This window comes from Dromaius novaehollandiae, chromosome 2 (assembly GCF_036370855.1).
Source record: "Dromaius novaehollandiae isolate bDroNov1 chromosome 2, bDroNov1.hap1, whole genome shotgun sequence".
In the NCBI taxonomy this organism is placed as follows: domain Eukaryota; kingdom Metazoa; phylum Chordata; class Aves; order Casuariiformes; family Dromaiidae; genus Dromaius; species Dromaius novaehollandiae.
In genome coordinates, this window is record NC_088099.1 from 164,564,916 (window position 1) to 164,586,785 (window position 21,870).

Below are 21,870 nucleotides of genomic sequence, written 5' to 3' on the forward strand. Positions count from 1 at the left end.
AAAAATTTGGTTAGGCATGTGTGTGCAAATGCTTGAAAAAATACGAAGGCTGAGACCAGTTCTGGCCGCTTTGCTCTGCACCTTCACCAGTCACTTCACATAAGCTGCCCACGTAAGATGTACTAAATCAGGAGAATGAGGTAGGATCTGGCATGGTCCAGCTTAGGCTGGGGAGCAGGCAAAGAGTCAGCTTTTCACTGGGATTTGTCCCACCTGAATGCAGTGGTCTGGTAAGTAGACGCCTCCATCCCAGGTAGTCACTGTGGCTTCTCTTTGTAGCCAATGGCAAAAAATAGGCCTTTTGGGAACATGACTTGACTACCCCGTAAACGGTGACAGCTCGTCACTTGGCTCCCCTTCACATCCAGTTGGTTTAAACGAAAAGTAACAACAACCTTCTGTTGTTTCTCCCCACACAGCCTATGTGACCCCAAGCCCCCAGCACAGCCTGACCACTCACTTCACAGGAAGTGTTTTTATATTGAGCTCAACAGCAGCAACATTTGGAGAGCTGTGGAAAGGGGAAGAAATATTTGATTTGCCCAATATTTGTACTGAAAATAATATTCCAAAGCATTTGCACATATTTTGTCTTATTTTTCAGTGCTTCTTCTCAGTGCTAAATTTAAATGCATATTAACCAAGAGCTGCAGGGCCTCTGTCTGATGCCACTTGGAAAAGGCTAATATTTATACATAATTTTGAACACAATCGTCCGGGGCCAGAGCCCTATAATGCCCTCCTAAAGATGCTTGTAAAGACACAGCCCTGGCCAGCACTCCAGCAAAGTGTAGGAAGAGAGGAACAACTTGTATCTCCTCCGCTAATAACAACAGTTTTGTGCTCTCCCTGGTTTCCTCCACTGCTGCCTCACGCAGCTCAGCTCTGCAGAGGAGAGATGGGATGGGATGGGCAGACTTTACACCTTCCTCCAGATTTCTGTTTACGTTGCAGACACCGTGGTAGGGAGCCAGAAACCTCCCTCCCTTGCCCTGTCATGTCTGGTGTCTGCAACAGGGCCATCTTCTCTGGTGACATCTTCTCCAGAAGAAAACACCTACAGAGTTCGCTGTGGGGCTTACATTCGTGAATTCAGTTACTCTGTTCAAATCTCATTTTCACAGCTCTTTTGTTCTGGGCTTTGCAGTGACGCTTACCATTACCTTCGCTCTCGTCCTTCCTTCCAGGATCCGCGGACATCCACCCGAGCAAGGCCAAAAGCTGGCAAGGTGACATCCTTCTGCCTCCCTGGAGCCTGGTCCCCCATGCTGACACAAAACATATTTGCTAGTGGAGGGGAGCCCATCCAAATGCTGCATTGGCCTCGTTCCATGAACCTTTATTTAATTCTCGGGAGCCTGTGGCCTCTTTCAAGCCAGAGGTGGAGGAAAGTACAATCATTATTAAAGAAATGTTTTGGGAAGGTTTATTTTCAATTTTTTTTAGGTGAAAAGAAAGATGAAAGGGGAAAAGTTCCCTTTTTCACACATCTTAAGGTCACACTTCATATTAAGGTTCCATTTATAAAGGACACATAAATGCTTAATACATGTTTAAGTGATTGATGAATCATTTATTGTATATTGCTATTGAATTGTTGGTCTCCAGAGCTGTGATTTAACCATCTATAATATCTGCTGCAGCGGTATATAGAGCCATCAATAATGTTGGAACATGAAGTATTCGTGTGTATAACGTGCTTACAGCATCTAACATTTATGAATGCTTTATAAACAATTTATAAATGAAATCTTAATACACGGTGTAACCTATTTTTAATGTAGTGGGAGTTACGTAAGCCATTTGGCCTTGATTCATCTCTCTTAACTTCGGGCATCTCTGGTTGTAGCCCCATGCCACTTCTCTTTCCCTTTCAACCTGCCCTTCCTCCCACCGCCGATTTACCCCTTTCCACCCCCAAACAGCACTGCAAACGTGTCCGCCTGGGATGCTGCACCCTCACAGGCTTCAACAGCCTCTGCGCGGATTGAGTTGCACATCAATACCCCCCACGCACACGCTCCGCAAGGAAAACGCTCCTCTTCGTTTCCCTTTGCAAACCAAACCGTTCCCCAGGTTCGGTCTGGCACGGCCACGCAGAGGGGCGGATCAGGGCAGCTGCTCTGGCGAAGGGGTGGGGGGAGGATGCCTGCTGGGGTAAGGAAGAGAGTGGAAACCCCTTAAGTAGGGTCTATAACTACCCACCTGACAGAAATGCAACATGAAGCTACATCCCAAATTAGCAACTTACACATCCAAAGCAGGTTCCTGTAGAGGATGGTTTGGATCTTAGCTTGGTCCCTGAAGGCGCTTGACTCTTGCTGTCTCCCCACAGCCTCAGGCCTAAGGATCCAGACTAGTCCCTAAAATGAAACGCCTCACTTAGGTGGCCTATATCTTGGCATCTGTGCTCTGGACCTGAGACACTGGGAAAGGGGCTGGTAAGAAGATGCCTACACTGACCCATGGCATCACTTCAGCCATGGGCCTGGACCGGTTTGTAAGAAAACGGGCAGTCTCTGGGTAACAGAAGGGCCATGTTTCAGACACTGATTGGCGACAGCATCCTCACATCCATTAACAAGATACTCGTTGCTAAACCATTTAAATAGTTGGCCTGACTTCCTAATGGCAACGTCTATGATGTTTTGTTCAAACTGAACATACGGTGAAAAGAGGCTGTAATTAGCCCTTCCTCAGCCATGATATCAGAGCACACGGGACCTTAACAAATTCTTCTCTTCAGAGAATCCACCACTCCAAAACAGTGGTGCTGTGTTTCCTCACTGTTAACACATGCATAACGTGAACCCTCCTTTATGGACCAGGTTTCTGAGTTTCTGGGTGGTTACCAGGGAGATCTGCTGTGCGTGTGGAGCTGGGGAGGCAGAGAGGAGGTACAGCACTGCCCAGGCTACCTGGCCTGGGAGAGGAACACTTGGAAGAGGAACTGCAAGCAGGAGGTGGAGGAGCTGTCTCTTCTAGTCCACAGCTCCAGGCCCAGCCTTTTGGTATAACGTGATTTCCCAAGCAGGTCCATTCATATGATTTTATGCCCTAAAGGTTCATTACTGTGGTTTGTATAGGCACACATTGAGTACATGCTGTCCTGGAAGGATCTTCTGCACTCCCAGACTCATTGTATATATGTCCCTCAAGTATTAAATGACAGTGCCTGATTTTGATAAGACCTCTCCTCATTATACCATTGGTCCTGGGAGCCAGCAGTGATCCAGCAACAACATGGCCCGTGCAATTGGTAATGGGATGGGGGCCTTAATTTCAAACGTATGGGTTCAAATACAGATTGTGCATCTGGGCACTGGTTTAGCAAGTTCCCTGGGCAGATGCGTGACTCTGGACTGGCTACAATTTGTGGGTCTACTCGTGTGTTTTAAATTAGGCATACACTTAAATATCTTGCTGAATCTGGAAAATAGGGACAAAAAGTTATCAGTATGTATTTGATGATGTCATCTACATACAGCACAGGTTCTACTGGTGTTACAAAACTGATGCATCATGAACATACTAGCCTAAGTATCACTCCAACAAGCAACACCACATGGTTATTGAACAGGTAAGGTCCCATTCAACTGAAGCATCTTGAGATGTTTCTAAGAGAGGATGTGAGAGCCAAACTCCAGTTTAACAACTAAAATACAGTTTGACACAATTTTTTTCCCCAGAAGATGAAAGCCAGGAAAGCCTCCAATTCCCACTTGTGCCAAAGAGCTGAGTTATAATCCCAGAACGCCGCAAGGCATGCTTAACACCCTGGAGAGTTTGCATCGCTCTCCCCCTCAGCTCACAGTTAAAACGGGTTGGCCGGTCAGCGTTGGGCGGCTCACGCTGCCTCCACTCACCTTGTACTTGCTCGACGGAGACAGGCATGGGAGTCGCAGCATGAAGCTTATATCCTTCATCAGCTCTAAATTCATCTGGGAAGATAAAGTCTGAATGAAGTTGAAATTTCTGTTCCAGGGTCACATCCATTCTCCTTTCAGAGAAAGAAGATAGCACCACGGGGTATATTATTATTATTAACAGTAAAAACACACATGAACATTATTAAGAATTATAGACAGAAGAGACAGGCAAAGGTGTAAATGACACAAGATAAGCATTTATTCAGATAATTAAATTTACATGGTTTATGCTTCTCCAACACATACATATATTGGACCAACTTCTGCTCTCAGCAATGATGATTTAAATTAGGAATGATTTAATTCAGTCAAGTGGGATCATATCAGATTTACAGCTGTGTAACAATGCACAGATTGGCTCATCATGTTCAAAATAATAGCTGGGTGGTTCAGAGAACTAAAAACAAGATTTCAGCTCTAGAAAGGAGAGCAGATCAGAACAGTATCATCCTTTATTCAAGCCACTGCAAGCACCAATCCTGACAGCAATTCCAGTGAAAGCTTCCATTAAAAAGAAAACAAAAAGCCATACAGTATTCTCATTTTAAAGTACCTTCCCCTCACCCTTCTCCAAATTACACTGACACTTTAACATTCTCCTTCTGGAGAAGTCACAAATAATCCCCAGAAGGAAGAATTTCTTGTGTTTCATCTCTCTCACCAAGTAGAAGCGTAAGAAAATTGGGAAAGATAACATAAATGTCAAAAGCAACTAACCATCAAAGTGGACAAGGGACAGAGCGGTATGCTACATAACGAACAGACAGACCATTAACGGTCAGCTCACACAAACGCTTATATTTATGAGCACATATTGCAGATTTATAATGGCATATTGGAAAGCTAGGAAATATGCAGCTCTGTTTTGTTATAATAAAACCTGTTCCCATTCAACAGCTTCAATGGGCTGCGGATCAGGCCCCTTTAGAAGTAAGGGGCACGTGAGTGCTGTACCTCGGTATAGGCTTCACCAAACGATACCTTCTGTTGTCAGGGACCACTCTCAAAACCAGACTATGAGAAGCTCCCTTAGCTGGGTAAGCTGAAGCATCCTGACTGCAACAGCATCTGCTTCACAATATTTTTGCCTCAAATGCAATGTGGCCCTTATAAAGCCTTAGCTGTACTGCTAGCATCTGCAGACTACCTGCTGGGAATACTGAATAAAACACAATTTGGATTTTGCTGCAACAGTGTTGTGTAACATAGCACAGAGACACATGTCAAAAGCAAGCTTTTATGGTGAAGAGTAACTGGTTTAATTCCTGCTCTCCTGAGATCTTATTTTATGTGTATATGCCTATCTAGTGGCAGAGACTCAGCCTCACGGCACAGGACGTGCCCAGCTCTGCTGCTTGGACCCTCTTCCCGCTGGTGTCTCCTGGCCCAGAGACACTGTGCAAGTCTAGGGAACGGTGTTGTTACCGGACCCTGCTCACTGGCAGCTGACGGAGCAGCACATCATTGCAAGTGAGTGTTCATCCCGCCTCAGATTTCCATCACTCCAAGTCTGAAGACTTCTATTCTGGAATTCAACGCCCCGTGCAGAGCCACAGCTCAAGAGCGAACACTGATGAAATTGCCACAATACAGACTGAGAGATAATACCCTGGACACACTGGAAACACAACTATCATGCTAGAGCTACAGTTCCCTCAAATTAAGAAAATATTTAGGATCAGTACACTACAGTGATTTGCAAACATGCAACGAATCGAGTTTTGAGCACTGTCATGTTCCTACAGAAAACACCAGTCACATCTACAAGTACAGCTGAGCATGGTGCACAGACCCAGAGCGGGCGGCTATCCAGCCTCGTGCTCCAGGTGTGAGCAGACACACCAGTGCAGGTGTGAAGTAGCGTATCCACATTCGGATGAAGCCTAAGCGGAAAAGGTTGTGCGTGTAGGTTTAGCACAGATAGAGCTACCTTGAGCGTCCCACCACATCTTGGTGTATTCATCCTCAACAAGTGTTCTGCCACCAACTTCAACAGCTGCAGGCTGTAAGTCTAAGAAAAAACTGAGCCATGTTTGAAACCTATGGTCTATGAAGTAACATATAAATCATACGGATGAAATATCTCCCTGCTTTGCATGGAGTAAACTCAAGTTTCTTTATGCAAAAGCATTATTTGGAAAAACAACTGGTTAAATTTTCAGTGCATTCAGCAACTACTGTTATGGTCAGGAATTCCATGGCCTTAATTGCCTAATAATTACACTTAATCATTCTACCAAAAAAAGAGAAAAACCAAATAATCAAGCTCAGTCTATTAGCATGAAAAACCTGATCAGAAGAGTTTGCAAAAACTCACACAGAGTGATAATAATGGCCAGCTGATTAATTTTGGTGGCACTTTAAGGGTCTGCAAACGTTTCTGGTGGCTGTGATTGTTTGAAACACTAGTTCATAGGCTGAATTCATAGGATAGCCCCCAGCAACCCAAAAGTTGGCTTATTTCCTTTCTCAAGGACAAAAAACTCTTTGCCATTCTTCTTTTCATGTTCATAGATCTACCAAACAAAAGGCAGTGACTCCACCAGGAGCGGAGGCACTGAGCTCAGGGGAGGAAGAGAATAACTGGAGGCACATTTGTTATTCTTACTTTCACTAAATAACACGGGAAAAGGCATCACTACCACTATTTAGCACTGAAGACACCAAATACTCAACAAACAAATGGAACAAGAACAAGCCTGGGAGCGAGCCTGACAGAGAACTACACCTCATGGGTACACACCCCAGGTTCACTGTGCGCCAGGCATTTAATACAGACACACAACTCTTGCTGAAATGATAAAGAAGGATTATTCAAATTGGAATCGATACCTTCAAATACATGGTTAAATCCAGCCCTCAAGACCCTTTCAAATCCACTGATATCAATGGGGTGTATGAAAGCATAATGCATGTATTAGCTGTTTCAAAGGCTTTTTGGAAACAGAGGAGAACTCCAGCGTATTTATAATCCGTCTTTCTCTCTCTCTGAAATTAGCTAAAGCAGCTGCCCAAATGACTACCAGCCAATTCGGAAAGTGTTCAGCTGTTCCTCCAAAGCAGGGACTGTGGCCGGGGGCTGGAGAGAAACAAGCTGGGGTCAAGCAGAGACTGTGCCAAGCATTTCTGTGCACTGTGGTTAATCGAATAGCAAATAGCACATCTACAGCTTAGTTTCGATCACAGGCTCCATCGCACGGATGTGGACACTAGGAAGGCAGAACCAGGAGAGAGGGAGCTCCCTGCTGCAGTTGTCTTCGTGGAATTTGATATTCAGGTAGAAATCGCCTGTGTAGAGAAAGAGAAGTGCTCCAAAGTACACAGAGTCTTTGGTTGGCTTCACCTGGAAAGGAGAAGGTGAAAATCAGTAAAACCGAACAAGCAACACCACAAAATAATTGCATTTTTCAATTCAGTAGCTCCTTCAAATGATCCCAAAGTACTCTAGAAATACTCATACATTAAACATCTCAATATTGCCTTCCCATAAGAAAAGGTAAATACTTTGCCCCTATTCTAAGAATGGTAAAACTGGACCATTGAAAATTAAATCCTGTGTTATTCTCTCGTGCAGCAAAGCTGTGACACAGCTGAAACCAGAAAACAGATCTTCAGGAGTCACTGATTCCAGAAGAAAGCTGGCTTGTGGCAGAAGTCACCCCAGATTTCCTGAATATCCAGGAACATTTTCCCTCAGACTACATTTATCAACTTCTTTATTAAAGGTCTAAATCATGGCTTTGAACTCTTGTTAAACACATGCTTAAACACCATTTAGCTACTTAGCAATAACTAAATTCATCCCCACATCCCCAGTTACTGTTCAGACACAATCTGACTGTAAATTCTAATCAATAATTTTTAACATTCCCTATCATGGGACTAATTAAGTTTGGCAGGAAACACCCCACTAAAAGTAGCCCTCCTGATTTAACTTGTCCTAATTAAATATAGAATCATCACTGTTTCCACATTTATATATCTCCTTTCATCCCCAAACCATTTGCAATCCATATCTTTGCAACAAATAATATATCTTGATCCACCATTTCAGCAACACATTTAAGCACTTCTTAACTTTAATAATCCCATCACTATTCAGCATGTGCCAGTGTTTGAATTAATACACTGCCTCCACAAGATGTTAAATCCAGTTTCAGGGTGCCTAGAATTGAGTGAAAACCGCTGCAGATGCAAAAAGCTGAATCAGCACAAATTTATTAAAAAAAAAAATAGTGAAGAGGCAACTTCAGTCCAGCAGAATGTATCCAATAAGAGGCACCTGATGCTCTTCAGTATTGGCCTTCCCTCAACCAAGACCATCTTACCAGTCCCCTTCTACTCCCAGGACCCTGAGGCCATCATCTTAAGATGTACCCATGGTGTCAACCCTTCTCTCACAGTCAGGCCCACCTATTTTCTTTTTTACTTGGATACTCATCAGTAATGGGCCTTTCTTTTCTTGCTGCCAAGGCACCTCCTCTCCAAACACCTCAAAGCCCACCATTTTACAGTGTCTTGGGTTGATGCCAAATGATGGCATGACCGGTCAACTAGGCCCAGACCCAGACCCAAATCCAACTGCAATGGAAACTCTAGTGTTGCATCCACAAGCGCTGAGCTGTCCACATCTACTGGACTTGACTGGATTCAGGAGAATATCTTTGCGAGGGAACCAATGCTTCATTACTCCTGGAACAGTGAAGGGACAAGGCTAAGGCTCCAAAATGGGGCTACAAATGTGGTCAAGGACTGGGAAGATCCCTGCTCACCACTCGGTCCCATCTTAAAGTGGGACATCAACAACTGGGGATTCGCTGGGGAAATGTTTATGGGTGCCCTTTGCTGAAGGGCACCTTGTCATTGCCTAGGAAGATGTGAACAAGGATGATGACTAAATCATGGAGAGGGGTGGGAGAGGAACCACTTGGAAAGATTTCCAGAAGTGGAATTTCTTTGAATGTGGGGCACTTCAGGAATACACCAAAGAGCTGAAAACTGCCTGGACTGCCATTGCCTCCAATGAGGAAGGTTTTCTGTAGCTGTCAGGTGCGAAGGGAATGAGCTGTTCCTTTTTTGTTTTCTTCCGTTCTAGTTTTTTTGGACCTCCATTGCTGCGTCCTGAGTACTTTGCCAAAGGGACAGTGTGGAATTGCTGAGCAGGCCTCAGGTCACAGTCCCACTTTTCCTTCAAGCTTCCTCACGCTCCATAGCTAATCCCTGTCACATCACACAGAACAAGCCTGCTAGCTGGGCTTAACCCCTAACCATCCATCCTGCCCCATCCCCTTACTGATAAACCACTTCCAGGACTTATCACTTCATCATACAACGACAGTACAGTAAGAAACACCAAAGGAAACCATTTCTTATTCAAAACAGGAACTCATGCAGTAAAGAAAACGTGGACAGGACTGAGGTCTCTCCTTCAACAAATACTTGCTGATCATACATGAACATCAGCTAATACATCACTGAACTTTCAATAGCAGGCATGCAACCCTTGTAGTCCACTGGGATTTCAGGCTTCTTTGCTGACCCTGCCTAAATTGCTGCTCCTGCGCAGGCGTTTGGCTGTTCACAAGCAGTATCATCATCAGAGCTGGCAGAGCTCAGGCTGCCTTTGGCTTTGATGCTGAGTACTTTTGCTGACCCACAGCAAACTTCTATCAGCATCGTATCATCCACGCGAGTGGTCAGAGCCATCACGGCTGTGCTCCTGACCCCTGTCCTTGGCATCTCCCTTCCTCACTGGATACAAGTTCTTGCTCTCCGGGATTGAGTCTGGACACACAGAGCATCTCACTAGCGGTATCGCACAGTCTTCCCTCGTTTTCTTCCCCTTCTCCATTCGCTTGCTTGGCGCAGGTCACATGTACCCCACCTCGCACCAAGACTGCAAGGCATGCTCCAGCAAACCTGACGGGAACAAGAAGGTCATGTACTCACATCTGCTCCAGACCAAAATTGTGTTGCCAGCTGATCCAGCAGCGCACAGATCCGGTAGTGATCCCTGTGGGATCACAGCCTAGGCCCAAGCCGTGCCAGTCTGCGATGCTGTGGATTCAGCACGCGTGCTGAATCGAGTAGCAACATCTGAACAGATTTTACCAAAATTCTTCTGCCGAATCTCTCGCATGGAGACCAAAGATGGGAGGCTGCCACCCCAGAAAAACATGCCTGGAGAATCAATAACACACTGCCCACACTCCTCCTCTGTTCCTCAGAGACAGAAGAAAAATTTTCTACCTCCATCCTAATCCTTCCCCTATTCAGGCCACCGCATGGGACTGTGATTGCTGAGAACTAATTACTCCTTATTTTTACTGCTGTAATACTTTACGAGCCCAGTTGGAGATCAAGGCTAGTGCCAGCTACTGTACACTGCCCCAAAGAGTTTACAGTCTGGGTAAAACATTGCCAAGAAAAGTAATTTGTTCCAGATGGGCCACAGGGGACCTGCCAGAAGTGAGCAAATGTTCATCATAGCTTCTGGGCTGATTCAAAATCACTATCTATTAATGAATTTTTGCTCATCTTCCACCACCAATCATTCGAGCTACTCGGTGATCACAAAGCCAGGAAAAACCCTGCTTTGAAATAGTAATGGTAAAAGTGGGAACCACAAGGAAAGACGAATTGCTGGTAGCTACAGGAATCTGCATAGCAGACGATTCCTTTTTTTGGGGGGGGAGGCGGCTTTTAATTTGGCAAGAACCAACTCTGCTTGATCAACTAATTATTCAAGACAAAACATTGGTATGAACTAAGAATTTATAATAATATACCTACAGCTAAACCTAAGGTTGTAAAGTGAGAGAAAAAATGAGAAAATTAATAAACACAAAGGTATTTGAATAGGTGAGGGTCCACCATCCTATCTCACATTTTAATATCCTACACTGAAAAAAGTCTACAATCTAAATGCTAACTGATAAAGTCACCTTTTCAGTTAAATGAAAACACAGAAAGATAAAGTGAACCAAATTAAAAATTATGCCTAAAAATAAAGATTTTGCATAATTTAAAAGGCACGGAAATATCTCAATATCCTTTAAAATCTTTGATAAAAGAGTTTGTTTTTCTGAGGTAGGCATATCCCAGCAGAAATTTTGTGATGCAAACCCAGACTGCCGCATTATACTGAAGTAAAGAGCACAAAAAGGTGAATAAGCGCTCATTACGCTACCTCCAAGAGGCATCAACTAACCTGGACCTCAAGTCATAAGAAAGAGAAATACAAAATCCTACATCTTTTACCCTTGAAACAATTTTTGTTCCTACTGTAAAGCAGTGTGTGGATGCTGAAGAATACTGTGTATACTCCCTGCTTTCCAGATAGGTGTGGAAACAGATCTGAAACTTTTTAGTCTGAAAACAAAAATAATTTTGATTTGCTGAACAATCAGACATCTGGCTTAATCAGAAGTTAATGTTTAGGAAAGCATTTTTTTCCCCCCAAAGACCGCATTCAGTTCAGACCAGTAATGCTTCAGTTTCTGTATTAGCATGATGACAGACCACATTTGCAGGGCTTGAGAAGGATTTTCTCTAATTTGTGCTGGAGCACCTGATGCTCCCAGCTGTTCATGCCCATACACTACCAGTACACCAAACCCTATAGTGGTTCTCCATCCCCCTCCCACTCAGCTCAGCAGAGCAATAAATCATGTCACCACCTCCTTGCTAGTGTCAGTGTAAAGTCAGCCCAATTAGCTTAAATTGCTGACAAAGGTCGTTTGAGCTAACCTGGCCAGCTCTGCACCGAAACGAAGGCTCGTGCCATCTCTTCTGATGGGTCCGCTGGGGAAGAGGGAGACACGTCCCTGCAAAGGGCCACAAACAAGCAGCTGGGAGATGGGAACATCTCAAGCCAGCTCTGCTAATCAAGCAAAATAATCCTGTGTCCAAGACTTTAGTTCATAAAAATAACGGGCACACGTTCAACTGAGCAGCTCTGAGTTACACCAGCAGGGAATTTGGTTCAATGTTTCAGCTCTAATTTATAAAAAGAGAAACTATCAGTCTCTTTCATCTCACCCAATGATGAGCTTCTTCAGTTTCTCAACCAGCATCTGTCTGAGTTACTGCCAAACTCAGAGCATTAACACAATTCTGAGTATGTTCATCGCTCCCTGAAGCACCAAATGCACAAACCAGGACTTTCTTCTTGTCCCCAAACCAGGTGCTGCTGCCTGAAATCCTTTTTCCATTACTGAATTAGTTATTACAGGGGATGAAAGGGTCTCTGACAACATTAGATACACTGTTTGAAGAATTTTCTTCCATCATCAGTGCTCTGTGCCTCAAAGAAATATGAGTAAGCATTTTCTGGGGGAGCCTGTGGAGGACAAGCATCAACACTACATACCGTGAAATATAACACTTCTTGCCTAAGAGTCAACATTTGCTTCATGCCTCCTTTCTGAATGAAAAGGAGGACAAATAGCAGAAAACAACTCTATTTTTAACTTATCAAGGACTGTGTTTACAGAAGAAATGTCACAATCCTGAACACGGGGGCAAATGTGGGGCCCGTAACGTATGAGAAGGCTGCCTGGGCAGGCGCAAGAGATGCGACCTCCTGACATCTTGCCCCATCGGAGACTCAATCAGAAGGTAGGAATGCATCATGCTGACATCTCCCTTTTCCCTCATTAGCCTTCAGGGTCAGCCCCTTGGGCAGCCAGCCATCTAAACACTGCACTTCTGATTTAAAAGTCCACATTGTCAAAAAGGGAGTCAAAGCCATCTCTCGATTGTTTCTGTTGACAAATCTAAACTATTCAGCCAAGATTATGGTTAGCACCCATTAAAATTCCCGGTGATGGTGTACTCCGTGCTCATTAGCTTTTTAAAATATTTTCTTCACATGACGCATAACTTAAAAATATGCACAGTGACTATCCCTGCAGTTAGCCTTTAATTTCATTCTTACTAACATTCACTTAAATACTCAGTTTTGACAGGTGTATTTTATTAGCTAACTGATGACCTAAGCAAAGGTCCTAAGCACTATCCCACACACTCACCCTCTTCTTCATGTTTATTTTATAAGTACCAGAAATACTGCTTTTTCCACTCTGCAAAATTTTCCCTATGTTTTTCATTCCTCCGATTTTTTTGTTATCTTTGCTCTTTGGGGAATGATGTGGGATGGAGTAGTTGTATCTGGGAAGAATTTTCAGTATTTTGGCTTAGAAGCAAAAAAACTCCTGGACTTGCAATTTCTGAAGAGGTATTTGTAAGAAAACTCAATTATTCTATAGAAAAGCACTTTTTACCCTCCTTTAAAAATGTCTTCTATATTTTTATTTTTCTATATAGTTTTATAAGAATATGCTAAGTGACAAGTAAATGAACCAGCTCATCATATTGGTCATTAATGTTTAGCATTTTCTTTTCACGTTTCCTCAGGACCTGACTAAAACTGGTTTGCTGAGTTCCTTTGCTCAGCCTAGGGAATATTTCTCCTGGGCTAGAGAGAAAAAGTGACTTAAAATCTATTACCGCAGGCTGCACTGAATGACCCAAGGGACAGGCAATATGGTATTCAACGTTTTATCTAGGTTACCCATTCACATCTAGTCAGATCTGGAGTGACCAAAAGTTGCTCTCTCAGATAGCTAATAGTGGTTTATGTCATACAAAATTACAATCTTAGACCATTTCAGGGAGAGATTCTATATCCCCAAACCCAGCAACATCTTCAGCGGTAGCTGCCATAATTATGGTACTTTCTGAAAATTAACCTGCCTTAAAATGCACGATCGAATACTGAAACGCCTTTCTGCAAATGGTCTCTTGTAACTTTTAACAGAGTTTTAACAAAAGCCCTAGAATTCATGCAGAATAAAGCTGAACCACTTTTCAGGATGGCTATAATTAAGTTTATGATTAAGTTATGATTAAAGCACTTTGCCGGGGCAGCACGAGGAAATTTGCATGACGAAATGAAAGAACTCCTTCTCCAAGGCTGCTGGTGTCACTCCTTAGAAAAATTTGATAACGTAAAGTAAGACACACTTGAGCACATGGCTTTCATCATGATGCACGCCATCTGAAAAGTGACCCATCCAATAGACTCACCGAATCAATGTAAAAGGTGTTGGATCCCACAAAAGTGATGGCATCTTGCAGCTCGTAGTTGTGCACCCCGTTTTGGTAATCCTGGTACGGCGTCACCGTGAGAGCAAAAGGGCCCACGCTGTGTTTGCTCCAGTTGGTCAGCTTCACCTCCAGCGGGACGGGGTCCCCGACTTTGCAGTCTACCACAACGTCACAGTCGCAAAGCTTTCCATCAACAAGGATATCTGTGAGTCAAGAAAACAATCCCACGTTACGCTGGATCTAGAAACTGTATTAACTTTGGTTGGTAGGAAACCTAACAAGAAAAAGCAACCTGAACCACAGGAGTGCACAACAGTTAGGAGAGACAACCGAGTCCCGCAGAGTGTTGAACCTTCCTCTTGCAAAAAGCATCGGCCACACGTGCGATTCCCTCCTTGTGCTCCCTTGGAGGCAACGCAAGACCCCAACCCTTTGGGTAGGGTAGTGCTGCAGGGAAACGACTTCAGACAACCAGTGCATCCATGAAGGCCTGATGTCTGTCCACAGCAGCTGAAAGAGCTGTTGAAAAAAATGATTGTAATCTCCTACACACAGGCACCAGATGATATCTTTTTAAGAGTTGAATTCTCCTGGCTGGTGCTGGGGTCCTCTCCCCTCAGCTCCGAAGGGATCAGCACCTCCAGTGCTACCATCCACTGGTATCTGCCCTGGCTCTGGCCCAGCAACGGAAGAGGAGACAACCCCTTTCGCTCCTCCTTGCAGGCCAAGCCACAGGCTGGCTCTGATGAAGCTGCCCTTCCTTCTCATGCTTCTCCTGCACATCAGCACCATCACGGGAGAGGAACTACCAACAGGAATCATTAACACAAACCGTGGCTCTACACATCCAGTGCTGGATGCCCATGTCACATGCTACAGCCACAAATAAACCCTCCCGTTAGGAGGTGACCTTTTGGAACAGGACGGACACTGCCAGAATTTGCAATGTAACACATACATTAAAGTCCAGAGAAGAAGGAAAATTGGGATTTTAAAATTATACAGCAGTACTACAAGCTTGTTCGCACTTTGCGCTTTAATTCATTCTGGGATTTCTATTTTTAGCTTTATACTTTTCATGGGTTTCTCTCCCTTACTGGGATGGCAGAAGATATAAAGCCTCTAAATTGGTTACTGCTGGGACAATGACAGCTGGAGTAATGTGTCCACTAACCTTGCCCATTTGCTTATACAGACCCAGAATGTTTCATTACTAACACACTAGGAAATTGCTAGTCCAATTCCTCGCTCGGAAAGATTCCCAGTTGTGCAGTATTACTGTATTTTTTTCAGATGAGAGTTATCTCTGATGCCCTATTAATACAGCAACATTTCTATTTCACTAGGGGTTCATGTTCAGAGATAAGAAAAAGCCCTGGGCACATGTAAGAAAGCATGCTCTGTGTGAATACCTGTCCCCAAAACCTGCTACCCCCACGGGGCAGCCATTTCCATCACGCCAGCTCCTCCTCAGTCGCTCGCCTTCTGACATACAGCGTATTACTCCTCTGCCGACAGCACTGGATTTACATTAGTAATATCTCCTCTTCAAGAAAAGACACTCTCTTTTTATGCTTCAGGAACTTTCGGAGAGAAAACGTTTGGCACCAAAGCGATTTCTTTTTTTAACTTATTTTTGTTTTGTTGCCTTAAAGGAAAACCAGCAAAACGATGCGTGTTGTTGCAATGCCCTTTAGCCTGGCAAACTGAACAAGCCTGAGCATAGCGACTTAAAAAAAAAACAAAACAAAAAAAAGGCAGTAACAGAGAAGAAACAAGTTCAGAAAAGGAGATGAAAGCCAGAGGTTGGTACAACAAAGATGAGCTGCCCTGGCTGAAAACCCCTCCTTGACCTCCTTGAAGATGGAAGTGAGGTAGCGGGGACACACTCTAAGCTTAAGTGACTTGAATTTTTTTAAACACAGAAATAGATGTGTGTTTCCATATAATCATTGTATTTCTCAGCCTCCTGCCTCAGAAGTCCAGTTGTTTCTTTCTAAAGTCATGAGTTTGAATCAGTTCCATCAGTTTATGTTCTCAAGCCTCTCTGCAAGGCAAGGTCTTTCATTTGAAAAAATATCTTTTTAATTTTTGGTTGCTGCAGCCAGAGGGTCTGAGGGCTGTAGGAAGAACTAGCTCCCAAGACCAGCATGGACGTTTAGGAATACTCAATGAGCTACATGGATGAATCTTTATTTTCAAGCAGCTCATCAGCTTGCCTTTCAGCTTTACATTTGATCCCTTGCTGCAAGAATTATAAATGAACCCTTTGCCCTCTGTCTCCACCTTTGCTTCTAATAATAGCACGGCGCATTGCTTCCCAATACCTTCACGTAAAAATAGAAAATCCAGACAAAAGGGAAGCAATTAAGCCTGACTCACACAGATTAATTTTCTTTCATATTCCTAGGAAAAAAAGGAAATCAATTCATTTAAGATTGATTTAAGAGTGTGTGCATGCACGTTTGTGTACGTGTTGAGAGATTAATTGTTTCCTACCGCCCAGCACCACCCTTCCCTCTCGCCGCACTAAAGCCAAGGATTTCGATCCTTGACAGGCGGCTTTACTCCCGTCCTGATGCAGAAAACATCGCGTGGACCACACGGCTCTGCTTTAGCATTTGCATCCGCGAGCCACGTGCACGGGGCCCCGTCGCTGCAGATGCGGCTCCCTAACGCAGACGGCGCAGGGAAGCCGCGGCTGCTCACGCCGCTGCTGCGCGGGTGGAGCATCGCCGGCTCCCGCAGACGCCAGCGCTGAGCCATGCGACACGGTCACCAGCAGGGAAGACAGCGGTGGCCGTGTCTCCCTCTGCCAGAGGTTCGGATGCAGGATACGGAGTGCTTCGGAAAAGCAGACGGGTACCAGTTGAATGCAAACCGCAGTATAAATACTATATAAAAAGAGCCCCAAGCGGAACAGCTGGCTGTCAGGGAAAGCAACGTAAAGACCTAACGATCGCCTTTTAATTAAAAGCTGTATCTGTTTTTTTTTCCTAGGTATTTCAATAACCAGTAGCTCCTTATTTAATAAGCCAAGGCTCTTTTCTTTCTGTCTCCTTTCCTGCTCATTTACTTGCACATGGCCATTACGGGAAGCATCCTTGTGTGCCAGCACTATCGGTAATGCTCGGTGGCCACTGGAGAAAGGAAAGCCACCACCTATGAGCTCATGCTGGACATCCCCAGGGAAGTGCTGCATATTTAATCTTTAGGACATTCCCTAAGTGATTATCCTACCATGGGAGAAAACGTTTTCTACCCCATTCTGGGAGGTGGTGGATGAGGCTAATACAAGCCGTCGAGAAGGGACATCAGGAGGCCTTGCTTTAATACTCATCTCCCGTATGGTTGTAGCCAAGCCTTTCAAGAGCTCTATGAACTCACCTTTTAGCTGGAAAAACGATTCGTGGCCCACCTTACACGCTATGCTTATTGATACCACAGGAAACCTGAGAGACCATTTCACGACAATAATCAGAATTTGTACAGCATCTGGCTTTCAGGATCTCAAAACTCTCAAGAAAAGGGAATGAATGGTACCAAAGGCAAGAGAATCACTATTCCACGAGAAAAACCTCTTTCAGCATCACCTGCCAGGCACTTCTGTCTACATTGCCCAAAGGAGCAGCTTGGAAATGAATACCAAATGCTATTAACATTTGATGTTATTTCTTCTGCTCATATTAACATCCAGCAAGTTGTTCTTGCTGCTCTGTCAGGTTTGCATCTGAGCACTGGCAACTCATTGCCTCACCTGCACGCTCAGAGCCCGGAGCCATGGCTAGTTGGGTCTTCAGCACACAACTCCCCCATCACCACTGTGAAAGTTTAATTTGGAAAAACGCACATGAATGCTTATTTTTTCCCAATGGAAATACACACTCCTGCAGTGTTTACACTCAGGCTTGGGTTGATTTTAAAAAGCAAGCTGCATAGGAAGATATGGTGTTTCTGCTCATCGTTACAGCGAGGGATGGAGAATTTTCCGTCAGATATTTGCTTTTAAGCTGGAGGTGGGTTCCCCAGCTGACGCGGATGCACTGGTTTCCACCATCCACCGCGGCCGAGAACCTGGCTCAAGACTTTGAACACACCTCTCGGAGACGTTGCTTCACACGGACAAGAGGGTCAACAAAAAACTCAAGGCAAGAGATGCCCAGAGAAGTAAATACATCTCACGCAAGAGGTGAAACAGATCTTCAAGCCCAGCAAAGCAAGCCCTGTTCAGCTCTAGTGGGATAGTTCAGGGAATTTTAGTCAATCAACTATTTTTTATGCTGTTAGAACTGCTCAAAAATGCTGGTTTTCTTCCTTTCGATCTGTACACTGGGAGAAAGAGCAGCAGTCAGAGACAGAGGGGAGAGAAAGAGCAATAACGCTGACTTCTCCAGATAAGATGCATCAGATACTTCGATGGAGGAAAGCCAAAGACCGAGAGCCCAAGCCAGAGCTGCTGCAGTGAAAGTCTCAGAATGATTCAGGTACTTTGCGTTCACCAGATCTAAAGTGCTGATTAAAATGCCTGCCCAGGCCAGTTTTGCTTCTAATTGCCCTAAAAGAGCAATCCAAGGGCCAGCAATGCTGTCTGGAGCGTCTTCTACTTTATTTCAGGAATGTTTATTCAGGATTTTGCGAGGACCTTAGAAGTGCATGAAGAAGACTGAAAGAATCAGTCATTTACAAATAGGCTGAACGATTCAGTCCAATTCTAGTTTTCTATATTACACAAATGGAAGAAAGATCGACATGGAGCAAAAACCTGCAGTACAGACAAATTCAGTGTACAGTACAAGCTGTCTCTGCCAGTCTCCAACCGAGCAAGTATCCTGCCTCTTCCCTCCTGTGCCACGTCAGGTCCGCAGCAGCTTTAGCAGCCTGTTTTGGGGGGTTGTTTAAGTCAGCTGCTTACAGGAGCTCTCAGGTATTCTCGTAACACAACAGGATCTCTGACATTTTTTTAATGCACCTTCTCCAACAAATGAACCTAAACATTGTTTCTGTTTCCCTTGTTCCCACTTACTCCCTTTCATTTTCCAAACTGACGGTGCAAATTATTTACACACAGAGAAATAAGGTTGGCAACATCTGCTTGCCCATTACAAGGTCCAGCAGTATTTTCAGAGCTCAGTACATCCACGCAGGAGATATTTCTACGAACATAAAAGCTGTGTTCCCTGTCATTCTCATCAAGACGATGCTGAATGGGTATTTAATAACACGAGCATCTCATGTCTTATTTGCATAAAACCTACTGTATGTGGTTTGGATCTGCTCCTGACACCAAACCTGAGCACCTTCACTTGGAACAACATCCTCATGGTCGTTCATTGCTGTCCTGACAACACACCGGGCCAAATTTATCCCCTGCATAATTTCATTACAGTCAATAGTAAACCCAGGTGCAGAGGTATACAGCTGTTTGTACAGTAATAGGTTCAAATTACGCCTGTATCTCACCTTGTGAAGGGGAAAGTGCAAGCCCTGTCCTGGAAAGCGCTCAACAAACTTGGCACCTGCAGATCCAAAACCACTGTGGACCTGAAGCGCCTCTTTGGGTCAAGGCCCTCGGCCAGGGATGAAGAAAAAAAATACAGGAAAAGATAGGGACAAACTAGGGAAACTTCCTGCAGGCACCTACAGCTCAGAGACCTTCAACTCACGCCAGAGCGCAGACCTGAAAACAGAAAAGTTGGCAGAGGATGGGACGACTGAACACGAATGTGGACTATTTAGAGAGGCAACTGCTTTCACAGGACCTGCCTGATTCGTGGCAGCCTTCCCATTCCCAACCACTTTACAATTGAATTAAGGACACTTCGTTTGTTCCAAAAGTAATTAAAAAGAAAAACACATTTAAAATATAGTTCCAGCAACAATAAGCAATTAGTCTCTGATAATTGTCTGTGTCTTCCTATTTAATCACTCTGTTGCAGTGGCCAGTCCGCTGATGACAGATCCCGACTGGCCCCGTTATTATCATTCTCTCCAAATGGTTTCGAGTTTGTGCCTGTTCTTAACCCTGTGATGACAGTGGACCAAGCACGCCGCGGCGTCCCCAAGGGCTCTCTCCCCTAAGGATCTTCCAAATTTGCTCATTCGGGCTGAGGAAGCTTCCTCCCTCCACACCAGTATAACGCTGATGTCCAGTTTTAATTCCCAAATCTCGCCTCGGCAGACACGTGATCAGCTACATTTCAGTGTAGCATAGTCTTCTGCAATTAACCCTAAATACCAGGATCACGCGAGCTGAGAAGAGAAGCACTAGCAGAGAGAGTGCTCTGCCTCCAGCTTTTACTCGGGATCTTGCACAGCAGATCTGAATGCCGGTTTATTTTAAGAAGCGAGCGTACTTGCTCAGCTCACTCGCTCTGGTTTCGGTGGGCGTTATTTCATTTTGCACACCATCTCCCAAACGCGTTTCTCCTGCCCTGCGAGATCACTGGCACGCGGATCACACCTGCTCGTCTCCTCTCGCCTCGGGCAGCCAAGATGACATGTCCTTTTGGTGATGTGCCCAATTTGCTATCAAAGTGAAAATCACACCGGAGCTTCGTACTGCTCGTCTCCAGTCCTAATCTAAATGCTCCAAAGCAGACCCCTGAAATTTTAAATTCTCAGAGGGTCTTTGCTTTCCACTGTCTCTGAGATCCCTTCAACTTACTTTAAAATATTCAATGACATAGCCCCAGTTTGCTTAAATAATCTTATTTCTGAATACAGGCCAAGCCCTTTTTATCCAGTCATCACAAGCAGGTTTGCAGAAGGCTGCTTCTGGTTATCTGCTCCACAGCTAGAAGACCTGGCTGGTACACGCTACACCTGTATTTTGAAAATTCGCTATCCCAGGGTTTGCATGTTATTTCAGGTTATTGAAAACTTTATTTCTACGTTTATTTCTGGTTTGTGGCAGGACTGCTTTCGAAGTGTTCTTGCCCTGCCTTGTCAAAAGAAAAAGGAAAAAAAGGCAAAACTCCGCAAAATTAATCCAGATCAGGATATAACACTATTTTGCATATCAACAGGTTTGTGAAAAACCACTGTAGGTTATGAATAACATGTGGCTCAACCAACCGCTTACTGAAAAAAAATCATGATTACTCCTCACTAGCTGCATGAGGAGACTTAAAATTTCCTCCTTCCTCCTGCCACTCTGCAATGGGGCAGGGACATGAACCTCTGCCTCTGCAGGGGGATTTTTAAAAGTTTCATGCAATCGTTGTGAGAGTTTCTGACTTGAGGCTGAAAAGTTAATGGTAACAATTGGTCTGTAGCCCTAATGTGCTGGTTCAGGAGCCCGTCTGCTCTCTAAGCAGGTTTGGTCCAGACACTACTTGAACTGGAGCCTTTTGGAGAGTGTTGCCTGCTCAAGAGATCAGTGGTAAGGATGGAGATAGGGGCATATTTCCTATGGAGATGGTAGGGAACTAGCACACCAGTCACATATGAAATAATGTTTGCTCAATGGAGGAGACATGAAATGAGGCTCCTGTGCATGCAAAAGCAAACGAGAACTTCACCACGCACGATCTACCTACCTAAACTCTCGCTAGATACGGCATCATCAAGCAGAGAGAGTATTTTCTGCGCTATCTATTCAACAGTCTCATACATAGATAAGGGATCATACCTAACAGATAGCTTTTTTTTTTTTTTTCAATTCCTAGTTAAATTATTCTACATGTAGTATAATTGCTATATTTGAAGAGCATTTGGGGATCCTGTAGGATGAAATATGCTATGCACTGTCTGAAGTAGGAAGGAATTTTAATGCAGAAGAGAAGAGAGATAAGACAGTAGATATGCTGGCGTCTCCAAGCCCAGATATTTA

At 44.3% G+C, this 21,870-nt stretch overlaps 1 protein-coding gene across 2 annotated transcripts in view; it reads right to left on the minus strand.

Moving 5' to 3' along the window:
* Positions 1–4,106: 4,106 nt before the first annotated feature.
* TRAPPC9 (trafficking protein particle complex subunit 9) overlaps positions 4,107–21,870 on the minus strand; it is a 455,157-nt gene continuing 437,393 nt past the window's right edge. For both annotated transcript variants that reach the window (XM_064507900.1, XM_064507899.1), the window contains 2 exons: positions 14,019–14,242; positions 4,107–7,272 (listed from right to left, as the gene is read on the minus strand). In XM_064507900.1, coding sequence (XP_064363970.1) covers positions 7,093–7,272; positions 14,019–14,242 — 404 coding nt within the window. In that variant the 3' untranslated portion in view covers positions 4,107–7,092. The remainder of the gene's footprint in view (positions 7,273–14,018; positions 14,243–21,870) is intronic.